Raw genomic sequence first — 22,173 nt, forward strand, 5'->3', positions numbered from 1 at the left:
TTCCTTGATTGATACACAAGAATACCTACATATGTGTTCATTTATTGGAATCAACTGTTAAGCTGGATGCTTTTTCCGGTAGAATCAACGTACACTTCCCCTGGGTTTCTTGGGTTTTTCCACAAGTTGAGATTCCAGACTGCCTGATTTCGTTGGCGTTTTCGGGGTCTTGATAAAAGGCTAGTTGACTCTCAAGGAGTGGACTCATTCTCGTTAGCAAATGCAGCGGCAGCAACTTCTGATTCTCCAAAAAAACCGTGGATGTTTAATTTTTCTTTTTTTGGTCCAATTCTACCTGGCCCCTTTCCAAAAATGTTATGTTAATATTCCTTAAAAGACTTAATGTTATTTTTTGTAAAATATCTTCCGACTACGACTCATGAGTCTTCGTTGAGCTTTCGACGCGAACGGTTCTGATAGTTTTTGTTCCGATTCGACGGCCATTAGTACCGATAGATTGTGCAGTGATAATTCCCCTTATTCTGCGTCGCGCGTGATGTGACGATAGTCGAGTCGGAGTCATGTGAGTCTTTTCACCTTATTCCCGAAACCGTTGTGACAGAGCATACGATTTGTCATTCACGATGACTACTAGATTAGGATAAGAACTCAAAAAGTTCATTCTAAATAAAAGACGTTTCTCACTTTTAACGACTACCGGAATCGGGTGACTCGACTCTCATAATTGTTGTAATTGTTTAAAGTGAAAGATTGGTTATCGGGTTGATGGTGAACAAGATTTTGCTAGAAGTGATGTGGTTTGGCAGACGCCGAAACTTGTTGGTACATGTTCCACGGAGACGCGCCTGGCGATCAGCGATATTAAATGCAATCCCGGTGAGAAGTTTCCATTTTAGTTATTCTATTTATTTTTCTTGTTTGTGCTCTGTTCTGAATATTGAAACGTTTTAGCAGATGATTGCAGGAGAATAGAAGGTTTCTTTGTTCTTTTTTATCTTTTCTTTACACAACCTGTAGTCGAGTGGATGAAAGCTTTTTTTTATTACAATCGCTGTAACCTTTGACTTGTAAAAGTTTCTGATCAGCGTTGTTTATGAGCTTGCGTTCGTGCAGGTTTGTGTCATCGCTACTAGTTCTAACAATTTTCAGTTCAAGCAGGACCTTGCTACCGATGCATGTGGACGCCATTTGTCTCCACGCGCTTATATTTGAACACAACAAGCATACGTTTGATGTCTTTTGCGTGTTTCCGTACAAAATTATTTTCAACTGCCTTCTGCCTTCGTTTGGGGTAGCATCTGCGTAGCCTGGACATCAGTTTTTCAATTTTTTGTGTGGAAACACGTAAAACACATCAAATATAAACTAATTGTGTTCAAATATAAGCGCGTGGAGACAAATGGCACAAACATCAATTTGTTGCACTAAGTTTAAGTTTCAATGTGGTTTATTAGTTTTAAAAATCTACTTGCTCGTTTTTGCAATAAACGTTCGCGAAGTTGAGTAAAAATAAAACTTTAAGTTGCAATAAGTTGGTTAGGAAACGTCGTAGAATGTTTAAATTTTGTGCAAAACGTGTGATTTGAATGCCCAAACAAATGTTCAAAACATTATATTCATGTAAATTCTCATCTAACTATAGTTAAGATTAAAAAACTAACTTTTAAATAACTTTCAAAATAAAATCTTTATAACTCTGCTCTGAAAAGAGATAGAGTTTTGATGTATTCAACAAAGTTTCATATTTTCACGTATTCTACAACTTTGCAGTATAAAATGAAGCTGTATCTATTAAAATAAAAAAGAAAGAATTTTCAATTTTTTTACGGTGGACTTTGACTTACTTTTGATGCTTTTAAGTTATGAAGCATGTTTGAAGAAGCAAATTTTCTGAAGACACTTATGAGATAAGATAAAAGACAGAGGCACTACGAAAAAGTTCCACTTTAAGCCCTTTCGGACCACAGTGCGATGAGGGAAATCACTTTTTCTGGTAAATATAATGTGGGTGCATTCATAAGCGAGTGGAGAATTCATTGTAACACTTTTTATAACTTTTTGCGGCTGGGACAAACCTTTTGAGATATGAATGACAATAGTTGAAATATTTCCATGGACATTCACCAGTAGTTTCTTTAAAATGTTATGCAAAACTTATTTTAAAATAGCATTTATTCAGGAGCTTTTGCAGAAAATGCATAAACAGTTGCAAATATACTTTTTGATAAGCATCGACATTTTAATTTTCTTTCGTTAGATAATTTCAATAACGGTTATTGTGAACATAAAATTAAAAAAAATACTATTTTTATTACTATTTTTACCAGTAATTTGAATTAAAACTGTTTTCTTGCGTTTGTAGATTTCGGTTACATTGACAGTTGCTGTTGATATGCTGAGGGATATTTGAGAATCTTTCGATATAATAACATATAGTATAGAGAACCTTTCCGGTTCGACCGCGGATGATGCAGCTTTTCCATGGAAACCTCTCAATTACTTAAACTTAAAATTGTGAACTCGGTTATTTTTTTTTTGTAATTTTTATTGAAACTTCTAATACTTGAGATTTTAAGGAGCCAAACTCGTTGTGTATGTTTACAATTGTGTGCTCTGGTCGAGATCGTCACAGGAAATAGATAGGGAAATTCCCACCTAACTTTCACAACCCTTTTTCATGTAGGACTATTTTGATTTAATTAAAAATATTTAAAATTCGATGTACTCAAATTTGAATAGAAAAATAAGATTTAAAAATGTCTCATCTAGTTAAATTCAGAGCTATGTATCATAATTTTACGATGAGAATTTTGAATTGATGTACTTTTTTAAGAGATGGTTTTGTTGATAGCATTTTTTTTTTAAATAAATCGCGTTGAACGGTTTTTTTTTAAATTTATTATTCACTCATTCATCACCGCTAAACTTGTTGCAATTCAGGATAGATTTTTTACATAGAGATATAAACAAATTAAAAAGAAGGTAAATCGTCGACTTGATATGTCACTGGATATTACGGTTATACTATAGGCTTATTTTTTACAAATTTATGTTGGAGAAAGATACTAGGAATGTTCATGAAAAATAGGCACTTAATGATAGTAGTTATTTTTTTCATCATTACACTAAACAACCTCATGCCCCCGTATTAACTGAAAGCGTCGGAGCTAATATGAGTAAGGAAAATAATTTTTATGGTTCACCGCAACACTTGTCAAAAGTGTCTCCCAATTAATTCCTTTTACCCAGTCCCAACCAAAATTAATTTGCTAGGATGCAGAGGTAACCTCGGTCCTAATGCACAAAATAAATCTTTCATCCCTTTCTTTTTTTCCAATCTATCCATTGACTACTAGGACGTGGCCGGCGCCGTTATTGACGTTCAAAGAGAGAGCATTAGTTTTGTGCAGTGTGAATGAGCTGCTAATCCCAAGCACCATTCATTTGACCTCTGAACAAAATTGATGGCCTCGGTCAATCACGGAGTAGCAACCATTGGCGATGTGGAACTTGTTCTACTGAGCCACACCAGCGATCGTGGAACTCGAACTGATTGTAATAATAATTTGATTTTGGAAGGAGTAATCCATTTTCTATAACTATGCATTTCGGGTTTAACGGTTTAAGGTGGATGTGAGTAGTTAATCAAGCTAAGCTAAGCTAAGCTAAGCTTTTTGCGGCTGGGACAAACCTCTTGAGATATGAATGACACTTACATCATTTTCGTTGCATCCAGAGCAGATCCACGGTTGATCGTCAAACTCCTGTGTTACTCCTACACAACTAAAATGGTACCAGGATTCGCAGCTATCGCATTGCACCATTTGGCCCGTGTCTTGATTGGTGCAAGCTTTGCATCGGTTAGCGGACTTCGATACCATCTTCTTAGTGGTTCCTTCACTCTTTAGAGTAGTGGTAGTTTTAGTAGTTTTACGCATTGTGGACTTAAGTCAACACTAGAGAGTTCAGAGGAGTCTGAGTCCTACACGTGGCTTAGGAGGCTTGCCTCCTGACCCGCGTGTTTGAACAGAAAAAGTGTCGTCGACAACTCGCTTGGTGTTCCCGGACTTCCTGGACTGGACTCACAAAGTTAGTAGTTCGGGGACGCAGAGCCCTTTCCCATGCAGTCAAGGAAGGTTCGTGGTTTTAAAAACTTCCTATGTGAATTGGGCGTGGTTAGCTCTCATTTCACGTTAATGGAGGACAACATTCCTTGCATCCAGTATCTGGAAGAGGCGCAAAGAAGCGGTTAGCTATCTATGCGACACATCTCCACCGAGAACCAGCCAGCTGATGCGTTCACAAAGGCGTTACCTAAGGCAAGGCATGCAACGCTGTTCAGCATTCTCAATTTGCTAATTGAACATAGGTGTTGAGACTTACGGTTACTGTCACGACTAGGAGTCGACACGTCTCATCTCAGCGAAACTCAACAGCAGTTTTATGACATTTCGGTAAATTAACATCAATAATGTTCGAAAATAAAGCACGTGAAATAGGAGGTAGAAAATTAGGTATTAGTTGTTAACCCAGATGGTTAATCCATTTTACGGATTGCATTTTCTACTCTGGGTCCATTGGTGCAATTGGACGACTCATGATACAGTGCTAAGGACCACTGTACCTGCTTCAATAGTGGGAGGTCAATTCGCGCTAGTGCGCTCCAAGGCAATACTCGTTAACGAATCCTCTGTCAGCAATACCTCATTCTAACACAACTTGAAGCGCAACCCCTCGTCTGACGAGTTAGGATTGGACATCTCATCATGTCAAAAGAGGTCCCCACACAGCGCTACTACTAACTTTGTGAATCTAGTCCAGGAAGTCCGGAAACACAAAGCGAGTTGTCGACGACACTTTATCTGTTCAAACACGCTTCTAGGGGGGGGGGGGGGGGGTGGTTAAGCCCCTTAAGCCACGTGTAGGACTCAGACTCCTCCGTACTCGCAAATAGTGTTGACTTAAGTCACCACTCAGCGCAACTACACAATCTTCAAGTCGGGCGCATGACCACCCGAAGCGCAGATCGAGCTATAGACCGCCCTCATCAGGTCACACTCGCGGTTCAGGCGCATCAATTCCTGAAACGCGTGTCGAACCCTAACACCTCCGGCAAAATGTGCCTCTCGGACACTGACGTGTTAACACGTCCCTAAGTGATCAGCCCACCATTGGCCACCACTTTGCGCATCTACTCATTTTGCGAGTCGGGTCTATACCCACCGAAGCGCAAAACGAGTTGGCGATCGCTCTCCCTCCGGCCACGTCCGCATATCAGGGCCATGACCCCCCGAAAGCGTGTTGGACCATCACTCACACACCCAACCACTGGTACCTAAGTACCCGGGTGCACCACTTCTTCCGAGCGGGTTTGGCAGATCCGTCGACAGCCTCTAGTGGGTTTGGTGTAGTTCTCTTGGCCGTACATCTGCAATACGCCGGACTTGCAGACATGTTTCCACTCTGCACCACGGGGAGGCAGAACTGCGCCGCAGAACGCGTCACCACAATATGGGCAAATTGATGAAGCCACATGTCCAAATCTGTAGTGATACTTCATGAAGCATACATGACCAGTCAGGATTTCATATGGAATTCCATTTCACTGTGTCTTTTTCCGATCCAGCTCCTGATGTCCTGGTGATCAGTCGATGGGTCCACCATCCTCTCGCTATTTTAAGCGTGTCTTTATTTTCGTAACAATAGACATCCTCTTCCAGCAAAACCGAGATGCATTGGATAAGCTCGAAAGATTTAAAAGTTCAAGCAAACCGCGTTCCTGCGGTAAACCTTTGAAATCTGGAAAACGCCATTTTCACTTTTCTCTACTTACACAGTCCGTTCACTCAAACCACCGGGCGATTCCAAAATTTCTGGCCATAATGGCTAGAACCTAGCAGCCACTGTGCAGGTTTCGAGTTCTGCTTCCAGGAATCGTCCGATGGTCTTTAGTTAGCTTTACGTACTCACATGATGCAAGTGTTCTTCATTACGGTCCGATCTACAATGACACGCAATGCACACTACTCGAAATGGAAATCTCCGCACTCAAAAGTAACACACAGTTCTGTTGGACTCCTGGGCACTCCTGATTTGCGAGTAATGGGGTAGCCAACAAACTAGCCGGCATTGGCCGTGAACCCGTGGCCAAATCAGTCAAAATCCCCCAAATAGATGTTCCTGCTGAGTCTAAAAGACTCTTAGAGATTGTTGGGATGAAGAGTGTCGACAAAAATGACCATTTTAGGTTAAAATTAAGTAAACCTATCACAACCCGTTGGCCCGTTAACCCCAATCCCCTATATCGAAGAGTTCTCACTCGTCTACATATAGGCCACACTAACCTAACACGTGTAATCACATTTACTCTGGGGGAGAATGTAACCCCGTATAGAGTAAGTTGTTACCCGAAATGTCCCGCAAACCTGCACTGCTAATGACCACCTCACTTGTGCGCCAACGGCGGAGATCATCCGCCGATGTGAGACGGCGTGTTGGATGCCCAGCTAGTAAAACTTTCTCTCAGGGTGGGTCAAGTGGACGGAAAAGGATAAATGCTCTTAAGCGAAACACAAAACGCAAAGTAAAGAATTTGCAATACGAGACGAACCAACCCAAAGCTTACTTTGCCCAAATGAGCTTCGCTCACTAATCAAAATGCTCACAAAATACCATTTTAGCTTTATATTCGGTAGCTCTCAATCAAAACATAACAGAGTATAACATTATAATCGTGATTATAACCTGAGACTGTTTACCCTGGGCTTGCAAACCATATTATAAATGTTTGGTCGAACTAAACTATGAATATTTCATATAATAACCTAGAGAAGATCTGACCTTATTTGTTGCCGACGTAGTCGGATTGTTGTCCACGGTTCCGTTTCGGTGGTGAGAATGGTTGTGGTCAAACCACAGATGAACGACTTCAGCGACTTCCGAGGCTTGGTCTTGTTGACTCAGAGCTCGGATGTGAACTCCTACTGACCTGGCCTAATCCGTGAGCTAGATTCGGATCGCCGATCGGAGAACCCGATGGGGAATCCACGGTAGCCGTGTCCACTGGCTCAGGGCAGAGACTGGTGCCCCTACGGACGGATGACAGCATGCAAAGCCGACCCGGAAGTGTCGGAAACCCTTGACTCGGAACCCTAACGGGAGTTCCTACGGCTTGATTCGGCTGGTGAGCACAGCTTTTACGCTAGCCGGATGGCTTGCGTCTTCGACCACTAACCGACCGGGGTCCCTTGGCTCGGAGGTGGTTGCTGGTACCTCCTACGGACGTGCAAGCTGCCTGGATGACCTTGACCACGCTATTGCCGATCACTCGGCCCAAACGTTGTTTTCTCCCACTGGCCAGACTCGGTTCTAGAGGCTGGATTTGGAACCGACTGGCCGAGACGACGGAACTGTAGAATCTACAGAAAAAAAACCTTCGTGTGAAGGTTTAATCTACACACACGTGTGCGATTAGGTTATGTATCACACGAAAAACGGACAAAACGGACAATGGTCATACCTGCTGATCTTCTTTGATATAACGGATAGATCTCTTCGTTTCTTAAGCTTTAATTTGGTATTGCTAGAGCAGTTCTAAAACGAAAATGGATATAATTTAGTGTTTCGTTTTTGTTTAACAAAATTACTTATCACTTACTTTCAAACACGCTATTCATCGCATGCACCGATGATACATTTAGCGACAGTAAATAAAGGCTGGAAATACTATAATAAAAAGTTACAAACTATTCCACCATGTGGTGTTTCACCGCAGCCTACTATTTGTATCGAACGGAAACGAAAACACTTAAAATCTGCTGCGTGCACAAAACTTCAACTGCTCTCGATGAAGCCCAACGAACAAAGAGGCTTGAGTCAGCTCCTCGTGGCTTGGACAAGCCGCCAAACTCAAACAATGGGTTTCGGTCGAACCTAAGAGTAAGTGGGAAAGGTAGAAAGAATGCCACAGTTGATCAAGCTGTACTAAAATGTTTATCCAAGACACCGCTCATACACACTGAGGTGATTCGAATAAACGGTGTACAGAATACTTTCTACTTGAAAAAACTTCCAGTTCCTCACCACTTGTTATCCGAATGCAATGCCTTCAGTACTGAACGTTTGATAAACGATTTGAGACCGCCCTGGAGCTAGTACTATCACCCCTCTATGAGAAAAAACTCATACGGTTCCTAGAAGACACACTATTACTATCCAAAATATAATTCACCATGGCATGGGCGAATAACCTCAAGGTTAAAGTTCTCCTGTAAACAAACAAACAACAACAACAATCCTTTTTGTTACAGGATATTTGCCGTAAATTAATCGATTGAGATTCTAGGTAACTGTGAAAAGTGTTAAAGATAATTCGGGCAAATTGGAAAATTATGTTTGTCTTGATGAACAAGTGCTGTTGTTTCTGACATTTGATTGCAAAGACGTTGATTAAGCGATGACATGATTTAACTTCCAAAATTTCCAATATATACTAGAGCGTGATTCAAAAAATGCAAGTTATACCCATAGAAATGCTTCGCTGGATTGTATTCTGTTTGATAGCCGTTCGAGTTGACGACTCTCAATCAACCCCATTGCAACCGGATTCAATGGATTCGCTAGTTGATGAAACGATCGCCATCATCGAAAGTTGCTTCGTACCTCATCTTAAATCAATTTATCTCACCCATCTACTGTACAACAGAAGGCCGATTATTCAGGATGAACTTTTAAAACGCTTGGACTACAGAGTTCCTGTAGCTCTTTATCCGAAAGTTCTTTTTACCAGTAAAACTTCTCAAGTTCATAACATCGTCGTCATCGTAGATTCGAAAATTGTCTTCGATTATCTATGTAAAGTGCTGCGCATAAAGAAATTCAATATCAACAATTTCTTGGTCATTGTGTTTCTTCTGGACGATGAATCTTGGATGCCGACATCACTTCTGCACTTGACGGCTGAACTGCAGATGTTTAACGTAGTTGCTCTTTACCGCGTTGGAAATGTTGTTCACCTGTATAATTGTATGCCGTTCGGATCAATCGTTTCCCGATCTCCGTCAATCAGTCATCATTGTTTCAACTCGACGGCTAGTGAAGTAGACAATGTGCAACTCGAGACCCCATACACCCAACCCTCGGGTAGTGGTCATATCACCTCTTGTCTGCAACTCCGATTCTCTACCTCCCCGTGGTACTAGCTGGGGTGCGAGCAACCTTAGCGGAGATCGGGTACCCAACCCCGGTGGATGCTTTGGTCGCATGCAGAATGAGTTAGGGGGCTTCGTACGCGTCTGTTCTCCATGTTAGGGGCGGCGTGCGGAGTACAACAACGTCCTGGTGGTGTTCGGGACCCAAAACAGCAACATCACGACGGTCCTCCTGCGAGATAGTGGGGTTAGCTGCGGGCCTTGCGAGCCTGTGACTACTAAAAAAACATAAGCAACGAACAACGAACAACAAATTTCGGATGGAAATCGGCAAAGACCCACGCGACGAAAAGGGACTAGCGATTGGAAACTTGGAACATGGAACTGCCGATCTCTAAATTTTGTGGGCAGTACCCACGTGCTCTCCAACGAATTGAAGAGCCGCAAATTCGACATCGTAGCGCTGCAGGAGGTATGCTGGAAGGGCTCCACGGTACGAACGTATCCAGATGGTCGTGCCATCTACCAGAGCTGCGGCAACACACACGAGCTTGGAACAGCTTTTATAGTGATGGGAAAGATGCAAAAGCGCGTGATCGGGTGGTGGCCGATCAACTCACGAATGTGCCGGTTGAGAATCAAGGGCCGGTTCTTCAACATCAGCATCATCAACGTGCACAGCCCTCACCTCGGAAGTACCGGTGACGACAAAGACGAATTCTACGCGCAGCTGGAGCGTGAATACGACCGTTGCCCAAAACATGATATCAAGATCGTCATCGGGGATTTCAATGCTCAGGTCGGCCAGGAGGAGGAATTTAAACCGACAATTGGAAGGTTCAGCGCGCACCAGCTGACCAACGAAAACGGCCTCAGACTTATTGATTTCGCCGCCTCCAAACGAATGGCCGTACGTAGTACCTTTTTTCAGCACCGCCTCCCACACAAGTACACCTGGAGATCACCGTACCAAACGCAATCACAGATCGACCACGTTTTGATCGACAGCCGGCACTTTTCGGACATCATCGACGTCAGATCCTGTCGGGGCGCCAACATCGAGTCGGACCATTATCTGGTGATGGTGAAGATGCGCCCAAAACTCTCCGTAGTGAACAACAAGCGAAACCGGCGCCCGCCTCGGTTAAACATCGCGCGACTGAAGCAACCTGAGGTCGCGGCAGACTACGCGCAATCGGTCGAAGCAGCGCTGCCGGCAGAGGGCGAGCTTGACGAAGCCCCTCTCGAGGACTGTTGGGATACCATCAAAACAGCCATCAACAGTGCGGCGGAGAACGTCATCGGTTATGTGGAGCGATCTCGACGGAACGACTGGTTCGACGAGGAGTGTAGGAGGGTGATGGACGAAGAGAATGCCGCGCGGGCGGCAGTAGTGCAAAGAGGCACCCGTCGAAATGTGGAAAATCACCGACAGCGGAAAAGGCAGCGAGTCCGACTTTTCCAGGAGAAAAAGCGCCGCCTGGAGGAGCTGGAGCAGCTGCATCGTTCCCAAGAAACACGAAAGTTCTATCAGAAACTCAACGCATCCCGCAAAGGCTTCGTGCCGCAAGCCGAAATGTGCCGAGATAAGGACGGGGGTATCCTGACGGACAGTCGTGAGGTGATCAAAAGGTGGAAGCAGCACTTCGATGAACACCTGAACGGCGCACATGCAGGAGATCAAGACGATGGGGGAAGGTACATCGCCGGCGTAGCCAACGACGAAGAGGAGCCACTCCCAACGATGAGTGAAGTTAAGGAAGCCATTCGCCAGCTGAATAGAAACAAGTCGGCTGGGAAGGATGGCATCGCAGCTGAACTCATCAAAATGGGCCCGGACAGGTTGGCCGATTGCCTACATCGGTTGATAATCCGGATCTGGGACATAGAACAGCTACCGGAGGAGTGGAAGGAGGGGGTAATATGCCCCATCTACAAGAAGGGCGACAAATTGGACTGTGAGAACTACCGAGCGATCACTGTCCTCAATGCCGCCTACAAAGTGTTGTCCCGAATCCTACTCCGCCGCCTAACGCCACAAGCAAACAGATTCGTGGGAAGTCATCAGGCCGGCTTCATGGAGGGACGGTCTACGACGGACCAGATATTCACATTGCGGCAAATCCTCCAAAAATGCCGTGAACACCAAGTCCCTACGCATCATCTATTCATCGACTTCAAAGCCGCATACGACACGATCGACCGTAACGAGCTATGGAAAATCATGGACGAGAACGGCTTTTCCGGGAAGCTGATCAGACTGATCAAGGCGACGATGGATGGAACGCAGTGCTGTGTGCGGATTTCGGGTGAATTGTCGAGTTCATTCGAATCGCGCAGGGGGCTTCGACAAGGTGATGGTCTATCCTGCATGATGTTCAACGTGGCGCTAGAAGGTGTTATTCGACGAGCGGTGGGCGAAATGCGGGGCACGATTTTCAACAGATCCAGTCAACTTATCTGCTTTGCCGATGACATTGATATAGTCGGCAGATCATCTGCGGCGGTGGAGGAGATCTACCGCAAACTGAAACGCGAAGCAGGAAGGATTGGGTTGATGATTAATACGTCCAAGACGAAGTACATGCTGGCCTGCGGATCCGAGACCGACCGAACCCGCTTGTCCAGTAATAACAAGGTCACGATCGACGGCGACGAGCTGGAGATAGTCGAAGACTTTGTCTATCTCGGCTCACTGGTGACCGCAGACAATGACACCAGCCGTGAGATCCGGAGGCGAATTATCAGCGGAAGTCGTGCCTACTATGGACTCCACAAGCAACTGCGGTCGAGAAGACTTAGCCCTCGCACGAAGTGTAACCTGTATATGACGCTCATTAGACCGGTTGTTCTCTACGGGCACGAGACATGGATATTGCTCGAGGAGGACCTGCGTACACTCGGAGTATTGGAGCGACGAGTGTTAAGAACCATCTTTGGCGGCGTACAGGAGAACGGAGTGTGGAGGCGAAGGATGAACCACGAGCTCGCGCGCCTCTACGGCGAACCCAGTATCCAGAAGGTGGTGAAGGCTGGCCGGATACGCTGGGCGGGACATGTTGCGAGAATGCCGGACGACTGTCCTGCAAAACAGGTGTTCGCTACGAATCCGGTAGGAACAAGACGAGCGGGGGCGCAACGAGCGAGGTGGTTAGACCAAGTGGAGCGTGATCTGGCGAACGTGGGGTGCCCGAGAAATTGGAGAACGGTTGCTATGAACCGAGTGAATTTTAGGAATTATGTTCGTCAAGTTATGTCGTGAGACGGAATACTATGTAAATAAAAAAAAAATAATGTTTCAACTCGACAATGTCCGAGACCAGTGACTGCGATTCGTATTTCATCCCGAAAGCTGCAAACTTCTTTGGAGCTCTTCTCAATGTCTCTCTTATCCAGTATTATCCATTGATAAGTGTCGTTTTCGACGAACGAAAACGTCCTATCGACTATAAAGGACTCGATGGTGAACTATTGAAGGGTTTATCTAAGGCTCTAAATTTCACCATCTTTCCTTATTTTTCTAGGGGTCCCGATAAGTGGGGTACCATATATCAAAATGGAACAGGAACAGGAGCAAAGGGCCTGGTATTGAACGGAACTGCCAACTTTATGTTGGGATTTACAAATTTAGATTATTCCAAGACTACATGGTTTTCTTACACTTATCCCCATTACCACGGCTTTTTGAAACTGATGATTTCACCTGGTCTCGAATACGGGCCCTTTGAACGTCTGCTTATACCATTTCAGTTTTCGTTGTGGATTTGTTTTGTCACAGTGTTTGCGATTGGTATCATTACAATCGGTGTGTTGCATTTCTTTCCTAAACCAGTCCAAAACTTTGTCTTTGGATCCTCAAACCGATCACCCGTGGTGAACTTAATAAAATCGACATTGGGTTACTCAGTAGACTCCTCACCGACAAGGAACTTCGCACGTTTCCTGCTTTTGCTTTGGATAAGCTTGAGTTTTATACTACGAACGTCCTACCAGCAAATTATGTTCGAACACTTGTGTCACCAGCGGAATCACAGCACACCTCAGAATTGGGACGAATTCAAAACTAGTGGCTATCGAATCTATACAACCGATGGACATTTTTCAAACATTTACAAACATATGCCTGAGATTATTCAAACGCAGATAACGATCATAAACCCTGAAGATCATGTTCCTATCGAAAACATGATCGTAGATGGACATGTTCGGGGAGGAATTTGTCAATATGAGGAAATCATACTCCATTATAACCGAAATTCATTCGTCAATAGAACAAATAGGTTCAAACTAATGTTTCCTAAAACCTTAATAACCCATCCCAAAACGATTTTATTCCCAAAAAACTCTCCTCTGGTTGAGATTTTCGACGTCAAAGTGCAACAACTGGTAACTCATGGGTTTGTGGAGCACTGGAGGCAGAAATCGTTTGGACGAAACCTAGAATCAGATGTACAAAAACTGCTGAATCAACCGAAGACCCGTCCGATGTCTCTGAAAGTGATGGCCGATGTTTTTGGTCTCTACGTAGTGGGTATTTTGTTAGCAGTACTGGTATTTTTCCTTGAACTGATAACGTTTAGAGTAAAAAACAAGTTCAGGAATCTTCCTGTATTTAATCGTTAAACTGGACATGACTCGAAGTATTCTGATGGAGGAGATTTCTTGAATAAATAAATAAATAAATGTGCGTGGTTGTTCTGTTTGAAATAAATTCCTTTAAAATGTTGCTGAAAAGTTGTGAAGCTTGAATTTTGCGAAGGAACTGTCCTTTCTTGATGTAGTAATTTGCAAATTCGAAAGCCTTGTGGTGAAAAACCTACCACTACGGAATTGATTCGAATTCCTCTCATTCTCAATTAATCAAACTTTTTTGGAGTGTGCTTTTTACTCATGCTCAAAAAGGAATGCATAAGAGCAAAATGGAAAAACATAGTTTGATCTTAAAATGAATCCTTTTTGATTTTAAATTGTTGAAATACGCATGTTTCAGTGGTTGAAGAGAGTTAATCTTTATTCTCAGACTTCGTCTACTCGTTACAATGTTACTTGTATCATTAGCGATAACTTATTTGTCACTTTTTCAACTTGGATACCCTGACCGGGAAAGTAGTCTTTTCTCAATGAGAATTTGTTTCTTTTACCCAGAATTTCTGGCAACACTGTTGTGCTAGCGATTATGGTGGCTCAGAGGAACGCGAACGGAATTGCCACTAACCTGGCGAAAAAAGGACTTTCCGCAACAGTATTTTTTTTAAACGCGGTGATACATTCCAATAATAAATATAAGATAAAAGTCCCTATTTATCTGAAATAAAAAATAAATTTTCTTTTGAATTTTATTTTGGTTTTGTTTTTTATTCAAAAAAAACTACACCCAAAATAATCTGCACGTAGCGGCTACGTGAAAAACTATATAATTTTTATCCAAATGATTTTTGCGTAGCTTCTACGAATAAAATATGTAAACGCTCCCCTAATAAGAATTGGTGCTTCATGAATGTCTGCTAAAATTTACGTGAATTTAAGATAGTTTCAACTCGGTTGGATGGCGAAAGCAACGTGAAATTAATTTAGTATCGAGGTGTTATTTGAATAAGTTTCATTGTTTGTTTTGATTGTTCTTACTATTATTCTATTTTGAAAACCATTTTTAATAATAATTCAACCATAATATAACGTAAAATCTTTTATTATATTGTGGAATGTTTCCACCAGTTACTGTAAGATGCCATTGTATATGTTTTTGTTCCTGCTGCTACTTATCGTACCAACGGTGTTGCTGTGCCTGTAAGGTTAAAGCAAAAATTAAATTTATATAAATTTGCATCCTGCAATCTTGACTTACCGGTTGATGTATTTGAGGACCACCAGTTTAGCCTACTCTGATGGCCTTTCCCTGAATGCATTGGTCCTCCAGCCGCTGCAAGATTGATAAAGTCCATCCATCTATCAGATAAAAATTGATTTCCACTTTCGTTGAACAGATAATTTTAAAAAATAAATAAAAACATGAATAACTCCGATTAAATCGGAAAAAAATCTTTCTACTCACTGTTTTCTTTTTGCGGTTGTCCTCCTCCTCTTCGACATCGATATTGGACACACCAGAACTTGGGAAAACAGCGAGAACACCATATGTGGACAGAAGTAAACAAAAACTGATGATTGGCTGGTCCGTTTTTTTTCTTATTAGAATAGCATGCTACAAGCTCGTTTAAAAAGCTCAAAACGGATTTCAATTCATTCACTTAGACTTTACGTGAATTTCATATGTCATCTATGAGGAAGGAAAGAAGTTATAACAAGATCACGTAGAATCGATAATATGCAACAAAATCTTAGTTTACGTGAAAAATACCGTAGAAATAATTTCTAAATTATTTTGGGTGTAGCATTTACCTTTTAAATCAGTGAATGGAAAAACGGTATTATTTACTATTTTGTTACGTGAATGCAAAAAAGGGTAAATTTGACCTTTTGGCCAAGTGAATGAAGAAAAGGTCAAATTAACCTCGAAAGAGGGGAGGAAAAAAATCACCTCGCTTCTTGGTAATGTTTAATCTTTTATTTTATTTTCCGTGGATGATTCAGCTGCATGATGGACCAGTCATATTTTCGGCCGATCATTACGCCAAAGACACACTAGGGTGGAACAAAAGCCAAAATGTCTGTTTGACAAAAATGACACATATGACAAAAATGACAAAAATGACAAAAATGACAAAAATGACAAAAATGACAAAAATGACAAAAATGACAAAAATGACAAAAATGACAAAAATGACAAAAATGACAAAAATGACAAAAATGACAAAAATGACAAAAATGACAAAAATGACAAAAATGACAAAAATGACAAAAATGACAAAAATGACAAAAATGACAAAAATGACAAAAATGACAAAAATGACAAAAATGACAAAAATGACAAAAATGACAAAAATGACAAAAATGACAAAAATGACAAAAATGACAAAAATGACAAAAATGACAAAAATGACAAAAATGACAAAAATGACAAAAATGACAAAAATGACAAAAATGACAAAAATGACAAAAATGACAAAAATGACAAAAATGACAAAAATGACAAAAATGACAAAAATGACAAAAATGACAAAAATGACAAAAATGACAAAAATGACAAAAATGACAAAAATGACAAAAATGACAAAAATGACAAAAATGACAAAAATGACAGAAATGACAAAAATTACAAAAATGACAAAAATGACAAAAATGACAAAAATGACAAAAATGACAAAAATGACAAAAATGACAAAAATGACAAAAATGACAAAAATGACAAAAATGACAAAAATGAGAAAAATTGCAAAAATTACAAAAATTACAAAAATTACAAAAATGACAAAAATTACAAAAATTACAAAAATTACAAAAATTACAAAAATTACAAAAATTACAAAAATTACAAAAATTACAAAAATTACAAAAATTACAAAAATTACAAAAATTACAAAAATTACAAAAATTACAAAAATTACAAAAATTACAAAAATTACAAAAATTACAAAAATTACAAAAATAACAAAAATTACAAAAATTACAAAAATTACAAAAATTACAAAAATTACAAAAATTACAAAAATTACAAAAATTACAAAAATTACAAAAATTACAAAAATTACAAAAATTACAAAAATTACAAAAATTACAAAAATTACAAAAATTACAAAAATTACAAAAATGACAAAAATGACAAAAATGACAAACATGACAAAAATGACAAAAATGACAAAAATGACAAAAATGACAAAAATGACAAAAATGACAAAAATGACAAAAATGACAAAAATGACAAAAATGACAAAAATGACAAAAATGACAAAAATGACAAAAATGACAAAAATGACAAAAATGACAAAAATGACAAAAATGACAAAAATGACAAAAATGACAAAAATGACAAAAATGACAAAAATGACAAAAATGACAAAAATGACAAAAATGACAAAAATGACAAAAATGACAAAAATGACAAAAATGACAAAAATGACAAAAATGACAAAAATGACAAAAATGACAAAAATGACAAAAATGACAAAAATGACAAAAATGACAAAAATGACAAAAAATGACAAAAATGACAAAAATGACGAAAATGACAATAAAGACAAATGTGACGAAAATGTCTGAACGACAAAACTGATAAAATTTACAACATTTACAAAATTTTAAAATCTAAGAATTGAAGAATTGCAAAATTGAAAAATTGAGATATTGAAAAATTTACAGAATTGAAATTGACAAAATTCACTTAAATGAAACATATGACAGAATTGAAAAAGAATAACAAAAATGGTAAAATGACAAAATTGAAAATATTGACATTTTGAAATTTTCAATATTTGTATGATCGTTCTTCTTCCATTTTAATGGTACGATATGTTGTGACTCCAAAAAGAAAAAAAAAAGATCATAAAAGATATTCCAGCATCCTGTCACTAGCTGATTTTACCCGGCTTTGCTCGTGTTTACATAGAATATAATTCAAAATTAGTCGTTTGACTTTTCAAAATAAGCTTTGTTTTCGTCATTCTACCAAATTTGATCCATGTTTGGGCTTTGTAAGTTTCGTTAGTCTTTATAAAGTTTTTGTTGGGATTAAAGCTATTAGTTATAAGGTTTGTATTAACTGAAATTCAAAAATAGTTTCCCTTAAAAGCTAATTCACACTAGAGCGATATATATTATATATTTGAGGCTTTTGCAGACAAAGGAGTATAAATTAAAGTTACCAGCTTGTCCGGCTTTATCCGGGTTTGCTCGGATTTTATAAAAATTTTGGGAACAGTTCGGCCCGGTCCGGTTTCCCGGATTTCATTGAAAAAGCCAGAATCTTATCGCTTTGTTTGGCAAATCAAACAAAAAAAAAAAAAAACAAAATGGGTTGTGATATTTTTTATTTATGCCTCAAAAACGATTTTTAGTGGAAGCTGCATAAAAAAAATCATGAAAGGTTTTCGGAAGCCTAAAATATTATTTGAAATAAGGCGTGATTTTTTTTTCTTTTTTGAATTTTTTTTCCTGATTTTTTATGAATAATTTCTGGGCTTTCACAAGTTTGCCCGGATTTTACCAGATTTTTACATAAAATTGTTCCAATTTGTCCGGCTCGTTTACGTGCCGAAAAAATTCTGGCAACCTTAGTATAAGTGCATAACAGCTTATTTCGAGAAATCACGCTTAAAGTTTTTGTTATTTGGCCATTTTCCAAACATTTTTTGATATTTTTTTTTGTTTTCGAACGGAAAAGAATGTCAATAAAATGCTTAAAACATGATAAACTAACCTAATAAGGATTGTAATATGAATAATCGTTTAGCGTTATTAACTTAAAATCGATTATATTTGCCCTGAAAGTCTCATTTTTAATGTTCAAATGATAACAATGTTTTTATCTTACTCGTGTGTTATCTAATGAAAATCCAGTTTTTAAAGCTTCATATGCGAACGACCGCTTTTAGGATTATCCCATTTCTGAATATAGATTATAAGGATTATATCCTAGTTTTAATTACTTAAAAATTTTTAAAATAAACTTCTGCTGAAACCTTGTTGAAGACTCACTTAGCATGTTTTCAATTGTTTGCTGTTTAATTTCACATTTTTCTATGATTAAAGCTTAGTTCTTTTAGAAATGGGACAGTTACGAATGCGTGTATCTCAAAAACCAAACGTTTGATCGAAATACTTTCTATGAAGAAAATGAAAGTAATGTTATGATATTTCATGAAAACACTTTTTTCAGTCATGGTATTGATTAGTTTTTCCAACTTATACTTCGTCAAATCTATATTTTAGGTGGCTTAACCTTCCTTCTTCAATTTCTGATACTTTTCGGTCCAATACTTCTCTTTTCAAAGAAACTGGAAGCATTTTAGTGGATACAGTTGTTTCGAATTGAACAAATTTGATTATTTTGGACCACATTTTTGAACGTTTTTAATGGAATTTCTTCTGGCAAAATCATACAATAACGAAGTAAAACCATCATAAGATTGAACTTGAAGAAAAATCGGTTAGTATAAATCGTAGGTTGTGGATGGTACATACAAGATTACTCTTTTTAGGCTTTTAAAAACAGCGAAAACCAAAGTTTCGTTTTGAATTTTTTTGTTTTTTTTTCGCAGGAGCAGAATTTTGGCAAATCATCATAGTTTTAAACAAAATAACCAGCAAATACATACTTTAATATACTTGGGATCTTGCAACGAGCAGATATGATATAGGATTCGAACGCTGGAATTTGTTTAAAATAGGGTATTTCATAAGTTTTGTCGTTCATCAGAAATCATCTGTCCCATAGCCTCGGTACCGGCTTTACAGCTTACGAGCTCTGGAACTAGCAAAAAAATTGTTGTTTGAGGTTGGGTTTCACTGAGTCATTACTAGGCAACACTTTCAGCTTGACGGAGAAAATTGTTTTGGACATTTCAGCGATCTACCCTTAGTTTTTCGTTTATTGAAAATTAAAAATGCTGGTATGAGACTTGACTTCCCTGATGACCCTCAACCGTAGTTGCCGATCATGTGCTTCACTCCAATGCTTGATTTGAACTTTGTGGACATTATTGACAGTGTTTGCATACCTATCCGCCACAAAAACTCAGTAATTCTTTGAATAATCAACGGTTTTGTCAGCTAACAATTTCATAATGACTAATTTTAAGGGAAACTGTGCAAAATAATTTTTTCCTTTTTTTCTTGCATCATACATATCTCAAAAACGCGTAAGTTTTAAATTTAAAAAAAAAAAATAGGTCGAATAGTAGATTTTACAGGCAACAAAATGCTGTCAAAATTTTGAATATCCGATAACTAGTAATCGAGCTATTAGCAAATGAAAGTGTCCCATTTCTAAAAGAACTAAGCTTTAGTTTATCTTAGATGTTGAAAGTTCCACAAATAGTTTTTTTTATAGTTATTAAAAATACTTTATCATTTTAAAATGTTAAGGAAAAGGTGTTATTTGAGTTCAATTGAAATTTTTTAGGACACCAGTACCACTTTAATTATTGTGAAGTGTGATCAATGTAACATTTTTTAGAAATCATTTGTTTGAATAGAACGGTTTAAGTTTTCTCGTGAATTTTATAAAAATAAAAACTTCAGATTTAATAACCAAAAACTTTCAAGCGTTAGATTTGGTTTTAAGTTTTTTTTTCAATAATGCACATGCACGATCAATTTTCTAATCCCCCGTTTGAATTCCTCGACTGTTATCAAAGTGACAAAATAGTAGCCTTCAACTCATAACTCAGAATTTAATTGTTTATTCATTCTCAATGAGGAATTCAGAAATATATGAAAAATGTTGGTTCTTAAAAATAGGAATTTATGAAAATCGGTTCATTAGTTTTCAGTGCTCAGTCCAGATAGTAGTTCAGCTATAGAAGTCAATTTATTATGTAGATGAATCACTGTATCCATACTTACATACTGCATATTCTTGTAGACTATAAACGTCCCCCAGGGCCGGTAGGTTTTCTTAACAGGCCAGTTGTTTTATTTCATCTGAAATGTAGGCTCATTATTTCATCCGACAGCCTCTTGCTTTTGCCCCGTGCGTAAGAAATGCTAAAATCCACTGTGAGTATTAAATCGTTTTTTTTTGTTTCCTTTGGATCTATGTCTTATTTGTCACAAGAATATCATACTATTGAATAGAGCAAGTCTACTTCCAAAATTTTTTATCACAAACCCATAACACCTTAAGTTGGATTTTTCGAAAAAATAGAGAAAAGAATACCACTATAAGAACTCTTACACGTGAGGAATTTTTATTATTGTCGATTTAAATAACACAGCACGATCATTCACACACGGCTATGTAACGTAGGGCATATTAGATGTTGCGCAATTCGACATCTTTTTTGGCTAGTTTTGAAAATTTTTTTTTTTAGATATTCACATAAATAGTATTAATGAACAACAACCATCGACTGGATGGAAAGTAAAAACCACAGCTGTCCTGGAGCTTATCTATCTACCATAGATCTGGGAGCTATAGGTAAAGAAAGTAGTCTTCGATGCCTCGATAATGATCTGAATAAACCGCTGGCCAATTCCCCCGGCCACCACATAACCCCGTCCTTCGCTGGACGATTGCTGGACCACGATCCGCGCGTAGGTCACCGTGGCACCGGTACCGGAAGCCGGATACGAGATCGTCAGCATAAGATCCTGCGGTTCCTCCCACGCCTGGGACTCCTGGTTGACGGCCACCAGCTGATCTCCTTGCTGACGCTGGCCAATCGTGTAGGTGATCTGCTGCCGGTCGATACTCCTCGTCGTAGCCAGCGGAATGAGCTCCACGGCCGGATGTGCGGAACGAAAGGCACGGATGTCCTTAACGATTTCGATCCTGGCCGCTGCCGATTTTTTCGGCAACGAAGATCCCTCGCTGAACGTAACGGCTAGGAAGGCCAACGCGAGGATCGACACGAGAAATTTCGACATTTTTATTTCTGTTAAGCTTCACTACGAATGCGCACCGTAAGATCACCGAACCGGAACTGTCGTCACGAATCTATCTGGACACCGTTTTAAATACCGCGGTGCCAATAGGTACTTCCCTAAATTGATGGGATTTCCTTTGTCTCAAGATTGTATTCCGAATGGCGTCGAATTTCGTACCCAACTAAACGCAAACATCGGTCAGTCGTTCTAATTAACTGTTAGCTCGTAGTACTTTCCCGTAGGTGGAATCCAAAATTTGAATACAAACGGTAAGTTGGGGTATAATATTTTAATCTAACCTCAGCTGAATCACCAAAGAGCCGCAGCAATTCCATAAAATTTAACTCTTAACAGGCCTCCGGGGGTGCCTTCCGTAAGCTACGTTTAGAAACTTTCTCATCGAGCTTCAACTTTAAACGAAACGGATTCCCCGGATCAACCCCTCGGTGCGTCAATCTAGACAGAAATTATCATCCACACCACGTTTATTCCCAGCTCCATAATTGCGCGCCACCCATTGTGTCAAAATCGCGCGAGCGCCCATCGAACTACTTAGAACTCTTAAATTCTGAGCGATCGA

The 22,173-nt window shown here is 39.5% G+C and overlaps 2 protein-coding genes across 3 annotated transcripts in view; one reads left to right on the plus strand and one right to left on the minus strand.

The window, feature by feature from the left end:
- Positions 1-22,173, plus strand: part of LOC129758731 (nose resistant to fluoxetine protein 6-like) — a 99,934-nt gene that overhangs the window by 49,736 nt on the left and 28,025 nt on the right. The window lies entirely within an intron of this gene.
- LOC129759253 (uncharacterized) lies at positions 20,969-21,763 on the minus strand. The gene has a single exon (XM_055756690.1). It carries the CDS (start codon positions 21,591-21,593, stop codon positions 21,117-21,119), a length of 477 nt encoding a protein of 158 aa, XP_055612665.1. The 5' UTR covers positions 21,594-21,763; the 3' UTR covers positions 20,969-21,116.

The sequence above is a fragment of the Uranotaenia lowii genome, chromosome 1 (assembly GCF_029784155.1).
Source record: "Uranotaenia lowii strain MFRU-FL chromosome 1, ASM2978415v1, whole genome shotgun sequence".
In the NCBI taxonomy this organism is placed as follows: Eukaryota; Metazoa; Arthropoda; class Insecta; order Diptera; family Culicidae; genus Uranotaenia; species Uranotaenia lowii.

Bases quoted from the DNA above. Each gene is read 5' to 3' on its own strand.
- LOC129759253 (XM_055756690.1), bottom strand. From the start codon at position 21,593: ATGTCGAAATTTCTCGTGTCGATCCTCGCGTTGGCCTTCCTAGCCGTT.